This window comes from Rousettus aegyptiacus, unplaced genomic scaffold, assembly GCF_014176215.1.
Source record: "Rousettus aegyptiacus isolate mRouAeg1 unplaced genomic scaffold, mRouAeg1.p scaffold_m13_p_5, whole genome shotgun sequence".
Taxonomy (NCBI): Eukaryota; Metazoa; Chordata; class Mammalia; order Chiroptera; family Pteropodidae; genus Rousettus; species Rousettus aegyptiacus.
In genome coordinates this window covers 76,698,840-76,706,588 of record NW_023416308.1, presented here as the reverse complement: position 1 = coordinate 76,706,588, position 7,749 = coordinate 76,698,840, and the positions used below count along the sequence as shown (strand labels likewise).

At 40.5% G+C, this 7,749-nt stretch overlaps 1 protein-coding gene across 2 annotated transcripts in view; it reads right to left on the bottom strand.

Annotated features, from left to right (window-relative positions):
- FCHSD2 (FCH and double SH3 domains 2) overlaps positions 1-7,749 on the bottom strand; it is a 208,892-nt gene that overhangs the window by 2,166 nt on the left and 198,977 nt on the right. For both annotated transcript variants that reach the window (XM_016161455.2, XM_016161454.2), the window contains exons 15-19: positions 4,114-4,197; positions 3,814-3,991; positions 3,293-3,513; positions 2,094-2,223; positions 1,870-1,952 (exon numbers count right to left, since the gene is read on the bottom strand). In XM_016161455.2, coding sequence (XP_016016941.1) covers positions 1,870-1,952; positions 2,094-2,223; positions 3,293-3,513; positions 3,814-3,991; positions 4,114-4,197 — 696 coding nt within the window. The remainder of the gene's footprint in view (positions 1-1,869; positions 1,953-2,093; positions 2,224-3,292; positions 3,514-3,813; positions 3,992-4,113; positions 4,198-7,749) is intronic.

Below are 7,749 nucleotides of genomic sequence, written 5' to 3'. Positions count from 1 at the left end.
TAGCTTCTTGATTCAGTGTCTGAAGCATCCAAACCCAAACTGGTCACTTTATCCAAGGACATGGACACCCCAGGGGTCTCAGAAATGCTCTGGGCATGGGCTTCCAACCCAATTTTCACTCCCACACTGAAGAGTTACTATTCTGGATAAAATGTGAAACACAACAATCTTGCCAGGCTGAAAGCCTCACGGGCACAAGGGTCACTATAGCCCTAAAGGCCTCATTCACAGCAAAGGCCTGGGGCTGGAAGCAAGAGACTCTTGAGCAATGTTTAGAGAACTGAAAACCTTGCAGCATGTCTTGGAAGGAGAGTTGCAAAAGATCAGAGAGGTAGGCTGGGGTTTAGTTGTGAAATCTGAGCTTTATTCTTTAGGCAAAGACTAATCATTGGTAGATTTTAAACAGCGGTATCAGATATATGAAAAGATGACTCCGGTTAACAGTTTGGAGAAAAGAGCAGAGTTGGGCAAAGATATAGGTTAAGAAGACAATTTAGAAGACTTCTGTAGTCATCTGAATGAAATGTTAGCCTGAATTGGTGATAGCTGTGAGGGGTAGAGAAGTGGAAAGATTGACAGTTGTCTCTGAAGGAAACTCGGCAGGATTTAGTGATTACTATTTGTGGGAGGCCAGAGCACTGGCAAAGAGGATAATGAACTCATTTTTGCTGAGTTCTAGGGGTTTGGTACATGTACATTGAGATATCCACAAGTCTGAAACTCAGGGAAGAGATTGGATTGGCAGTTATCAATCTGGGAGTTGTCAGTAAATAAATGGTTATCAAAGCTATGGCAGTAGATGAGATTATGCAAGGTTTAATGACTTCGAGAGAACCAGCCCATGGAAAGAATCCTAAGAAGCATCAGCAGAGATGGATAGAGGCCAGAGACGCCTGTAAAGGTCAATGAAAAGCAAGGGCCAGAGAGATAGAAAGCAAACCAGGAAAGGCTGGTTCAACACACTGGCCCACTTCTCTCCACTGCCACTCTTCCCACCGTCCATGCTACCGTCCCCTCCTGCTTAGACTACTGCTTCAGCCTCCTGATGGCTCCCCATGTCCCTTCTGCCATCTTCAATTCATTCCTCACATAACTGCCATAGCAGTGTTTTAAAAATGCAAAACTGGTTATATCACTGTTCTTCTTACAATCTTACAATGGCTTCCTATCACGTTTAGGATAAAGAACCAAGTCCTTAACAAGGCACTCAATACACATCTACTGAATGAACGAAACCTAAGGAAATGAGTGGTTCAAGGAATGGTGTCAAATGCTGATGAGGGGGGTCCAGGAAAATAAAACTGCAAAGTATGCACAGGAGCAGCGTGTGAAAGTTATGACCTTGGAAAAGCTGTTTCACAGGGAGGTGATGGGGTCAAGTCCATGGCAGACAGCAGAGTGAGCAGTGAGCAGAGGCGATTATTTGTAAGAGTAGATTCTCCTTGACAATAGAAGCTCTCAAACCTCAAAAAGGCATGAAGTATATCTTATTATTTCATCTTAGTGTCCCTCAAAGAGGCAAATGTAGGCCTGTAAAATAGGTTCTCAATAAATGCTTGTTGAAAAACAAGTGCTTGTTTCACAATTAGACCATTTTAATGTTCGTAGAGCTTGTTATAATTTAAACACACATTCACAGTGATCATGTTGCATCCCACCATGACTCAAAAAAAAGTGCCAGTGTAGACTGGACCTTCCAAGATGTGATTTGTATAGCCTTCTTTTCAAGAGCTCTTTTTGTCTTCCCAAACCTACCTCACCCTTGCATGGGGGAATTAGTAACAAAGGGGCCATGGAAAAAACACTACTTTCTAACTTTCAATTTGGAAGAACTGTACATTCTATAACCCTGCCAGATAAGAGACTTACAGGTCGCAGTTTCCCATATGAGGTCTCAGGAGTATGCCTTGGTGCCTGTGCGAATCCTGGTGATTCACCATGGAAGCTATTTTCTAAGGGAGGGAACCAAAGAAGCTCATTTTATTCATGTTGTTGAGCAATAAAATTTCTAATGCAGGTCTGTTTGCCCTACAGGTGAATAAGTGGATTTCTGAATGAAATGCATTTTGACCCAAGTCCAGGAGAACCCTTACCATTTGCTGAAGGAGAACGGGGGAAGTACTGGGAGCTCCTCTTATCTGGGCTGGGGTAAGGGCTGTTGGGAGGCTGGTCGTACAGCGGCAGTGGAGGCAGGGAGCCGGGTGGCTTGGGGGAAGGAGAAATCTGTCACAAAGTGAACAGAGGTTACAAAGTGGTCACCTCAGAAAGGAGAGACTAGCTGGCTTCTCTGACTACTCTGGACAAGTTACTCTTCTCTGGAGCTAAGTTATGACTATTGGACATTTTTTCTGTCAGCCTCATTAGTGAGACGTGAGCCTAGAATAAACAACCCAAACCCTAAAACCCTTTTTCCTCTCGCAGATCTCATTATACCATTGATGATGGTTTATCTTAAACAGTTATCATGTCAAACCATTCTCTAGAATTCTATTGAAAACATACCAAATTAGTTAATTCAGTAAATTCAGTTAAGAACACAAAAAAGAACAAGTTGTATTTTTTGGTGAAGATAAAATAATTGGCTGAGTTTCTGACTTCTCTAGGTCTTGTGAATGTTGGGCTAAGCCGTCATAATACCACAGAAGGTGGGTGGACATGTTCCTGATGGTCCTGGACCTGTCAGGCCTGCTGTGACAGATCCAAATTAGGGGTTTCCTATAAAGGCAAGTTTTGCTGTGATGAGCTAAGCCTAGGGCCACATGAGTATAAATAATGAGGCTCTGGCAGGCTCATCAGTTCTCCGAAATGGACTGGCATGACCTGGGCTGGGCAGGGAGGCTCTGACAGTGAGGGAAAGAACAAACCAATATTTTTACTACATGAACTAACCACAGAGACAATCCGTTCCCTTTCAAGTTTGTTTCTGTCTCGCCACCAAACTATTCTTTTGTATGTCACATACAATTTAGCATTTTGGTTAACCGATTCAGAGAAGAAAATGTGGGAGAGTACAGGTGTAATATAGTCATTACACAGACCCTGACTGATGAGTCCCTGCTTTCCCAAATTCAGTTTTGCAGAAACCTGGCAACCGAAGACTGGAGTGGTGGGGGTGAGGCTGAGACTACAGCGCTCTATTAAAGGGTCAATAGACCCCTTGGGAGTCATATTCTTTAATTATCTTTTTTTTTTTTTAAAAAATCTGTTCGGTTTATATCTATATTGAGGCTTTGTCTTGCCCACAAACAACTTGCCAGATATTTTAATATCTTTTAATTCAGCTTTCGTGTACCTGAATCTCTCTCATCCATGGAGTGTCACCGTTTTCTGAGGCTGAAAGTTCTTCCACTAGCACCGATGGGAAAACTCCAATCCGCCCATTGAATTCCCCTTCCCAGAAGCCATCGTCATCCTGGTTTTCTTTGTTCAATATTCGGATGATTGCTCCCTCAGGAAAAGATAATTCATCATCTGTCTGGCCCTCGTAGTCATAAAGTGCTTTCACGAAACAGACTAGGTAGCACAAGAGAGAGAAATGCAGTAAGGACAATGACAACCAGGTTACTTTTGCAACCACCCCAATGCTAACTGACAACTAAAAAAGCACCATACAGAATAAGAGTAAAGCTGTAATTTTTTACTCACTGAAGTTCAACTTTAGGTTTCTACTGTAAAAGATAAATGTGACCACATAAAGGAAAATATGTTATAGAGCAGGAATAGAGTTGTGCTTTTTAACCTACTGAAGACTCCAGGGTAATACAGTTTAGGCCAAATGTGACCAAATAAAGAGTGCCTTGTTTCAGTCTTTACCACTGGCATCTCCGTTGAGGCTGCCTGAAACGAGTTCGGCCTCCGTGGAGTTGCTGGACGTGTGTGACCGGCTGTCCAGAGCAGCCAAGGACTGCAGCATGCTCAGCAGACTGTTTGAGGTGGGGAACTGCAGGTACTTTTCGGGCACGTAACCCACTTGGCCAACTTTATTTCGAGCCTGAGTGAAAGACATGTGACAAAACAGGTTTACACACACACACTTTGGATAGGGCATAATAAGAACCAAAACAAACTCCTAAATATGTCACAAGAAGGGGTGATATGAGCAAAGGAATATACCTTTACCCAGTCTTCCATATCTCCATCTTCAATCACTTCTAACACCTCATGTTCCTCAATGGTCAACTCATCTGGTTGAGAAGCCTGCAATGTAGGATGGTCATGAACAAAATTAAAAAGGTTAGCTAAAGAGCAGATGTGAACTGATCACAACAAAAACTGGGGATTAAAATACTGAAATGATTTTGAAAAACGTATTGAACATAAGATTTTAAGTGTTGTAAAACTATCATAATGAGGTGAAGTTTTACTTTAAAAAACTAAACAAAATAAAGCCACAACCAAAACTGGAGAAGTGGAATCCTGAGGAGGCAATCAGGTTCAGTGAACACAGCTCTCTGCTGGAAGTAGAGGATCAGGGTTCCAGCTTATGTGTCTACTGGTAAGTTATTCAACTTCTTGATGCCTCCATTTCTTCAAAATGACAATCCTGCCATTCTTGGGAGGATTGGAGAGTCAATGTGGGATGAATAAGCAGAGAACCATGATAATTTGGGAAGCACAAGCAAAGGAGAAAGCACTGGATTAGAACTGTACCAGAATGGTACCATGGAGGTACATGCTGTGAAATGCAAGGAACTATGTACATGGACTGGATGACAGCTTGAGTAGTGCCTAGAATTGATCTGGAATCACTGTAAAAGAGTGGCCAAGAGAAGAAAGTTGTAGGAAACGAAATGATTAAGATTTGCCAAAGTTTGGATTTATTATGCTCCAATTTAACTGAGGAGACTGGGCCGATCCGCTGATGTGCTTCCATACAAGTCACTAATTGTGATGATTTTATTATCCTTGACAGCAGGAGTCCACTAGCACCAGCCACCCAGATACTGCCCTTGAGGCTGCAGAATCTGAGAGTAAACCCTCAGGGGCTCTGCAGAGGGGCTGGAGAGAGACTACGTGGTTTTGTTTCCTAAAGAAACTTGCCTATCACCTGTAAACAGGAAGGGGCCTGCTGGCCTCTTCTGGCTCTCTAGTGAACAGTCTAAAATCTTTCCCCAAGTCCCGAGATCAATTTAAACTATCACCTGAGACCAAATAGTTTTTCAAATCTCAGTCTCGAAGTATGAAATATCTTCAAGTTACACAAGTGAAAATAAGGCCAAAAAAAAAAAAAAAAAAAAGGGTCATCTTCCAAAGACTCATTTCCCATTTCATGTGCATTATAATGTTTCATCAAACACAGATTCTGGATGTTGCCTGAGACAGAAAAATAGTATTGAAAATGGATGACCAATCACAGAAATACTCCAGGACCAGAATGTTAAGTAAATTACCTCTATATATCAAAATATGAGGAAAAAAAGCTCATTGGTTCTTGATAGCTTTTCCAAAGGAATTTCTTTGCTAATCTGAAACCACACTATGCCTTGAACATACCAGCAAAAGGCATCTACATAATGAAGATGTTTTTCCTAATTCCATGGAAAGGCTTAAAAATTACCAACACAACCTGACTTTAGAGTGTGCGAAAGCAAAGCAGGAGGTATAAAAAACACTTTAAATTGCTGCCCTTGGAAAAAAGCCATGGAGGTCCATGCAAGTTGTCCAGCATTGTTATATAAGCAGACATTAGCTTGATCATATCATCCCAAACAGTGACCAGTTCTTCCTGACATGGCACTCAAGACCCTTCAGAACTGGGTCCTCATGGTCTTTTGATGCTTTGGCTCCAGGATACTAATCCCTATTCTCTGAACATACCATGTCTTCCTTGTCTCTCTGCTTTTACCAAACTCTTTCTTCTTTCCGGCAGGCCCTATTCCCTCTTTTCCATCTGGTGAGTGGATGTAAATTACTGTGGGTTCAAGTCCAGCTTCAGTCTGTTTCTATGGGCAAGTGACTGTAAGACCTCTCTGAGCCTCAGTTTTCTTTTTATTCCTATTAGAATGTAAGTCCCATGACGGCAGAGATTTTTGTCTGTGTTGATCAATGCTATATCCTTGAGCCTAGAAAAGAGTATGGAAGGTGCTCAAGTCTTACTGGTTGAATAAATGGGTTGGTTGGTAATATCTTCCTTACAGGGTTAATGAAGGGATTAGAAAAAAAACACATATAGTGCCAGCCACACAGTATTTCATAAATAGTAGTTATTATTATTACTCATAATTTGAGGCCCAGCTCATATGTTTTCTCAGACCACCTACAATGAGCGGTTGCTTCTTCCTCCTTTTCTTATGAAGCTTTGTGTATAACTCTAACTCTGACTACTCCGTACTTTAGTTAGTTATTTGCCCTTGTGAGCTTCCTACCAGAATTACTTACTTAAGGCAAGGAATGTAATTCTGCTCACTTACTGGGACTAAAGACAGCAAGTGGCCAGTAAATGGTTATTAAGTAAAGACATGTTCTCACACTGCCTCCTGAAGTCCATTAATACCAGTGCCAGCCGGAACTCCAGAAGTAGCCATGCCCTCCATTACTTGATCCTCTCTCTAAATTTCCTGTTTTCTTTTAAAACAATATGCTTTTTTCCTGATAATAAAAATAATACACGTCACTGCAGAAAAGCTGGAGGTATGCCTAACTGAAATCTCGAGGTGCATAGAATTTGATATCTTACTTTTTAAAACACAAAACAGCATTTCTTCTTACAAAAAAAACAACTCTCACATATGTATTTTTCAATTATCTTCATAATATTTGTTATTGTTACTTTATATAAATAATAAATTTATTTAACTGTTCCCTTATTGGGCTGCCAACTTTAAGGTATTAAAAGTAGTATTATAATGCAAGAACATTCTCATCCAAAACATTTTTCTATATTGCGGGTCATTTCTTTAGGATATATGCTAGTAGGGTCAAAAGTTATAAGCATTTTTAAGGCTTTTGAATCTGATGTTTAAATATAGTTTTTAATTAATCAATCAATTAATTAATTATTTTCACCAGATTAATCCAGGTCTACTTTGCTGGTCTGGACTTACAGGAATCACTATTAGTTTTTAGTTAGTCTCCGTCTATTCTAATCTATCATGTAGAATACTTATACCATGACCAGGGTTACCTTCTTAAAAGCCCAATCTAGTTTTTGAATATCCAATGCTCCTCCTGGCCTAGATAAAAGCCAAACTTCAGTCTGGTCTATAAGGCCCTTTACTATCTGAAAGCAAACGTCTTTATTTACAGCTGCTCTATTCCCCACGCTTGACTTTAACATTTTCCAAACACCCCATACTCTCATCAGACTGTGTCTCTGTATCTATTGTTCTCTTTGCTTAGAAGGCTCCTTCTCTTCCCTACCTTTTTACTCTATCTAGAAAGACCTTACTCATGACCTAATTTAAATGCCATCTCATCTGTAAAATTTCTCCCAACCATCAAAGGAAGAATTAGAGGTTTTACCTCTACTATAAATGTTTTCATATATTTCTATATTAATATTTACTCCCCACCCCCACTATCCATTTCTGGGGGGCAGGGGACTGTGTCACATTAATTCTTACATCCCTAAAACTTATGAAATGGACACTCAATAAAGGTTTAATGATTAAACAGAATTTTACAGTCTGGTTTACCATAGGGACATGCCTGGGATATGCCAACAGAAGAAATGTTGGATGACTGTGAGATGTTTGTAATCACTCAGACCCTTAGGATCCTCTCCATTTAAGGATCTTACATTTTAATCCT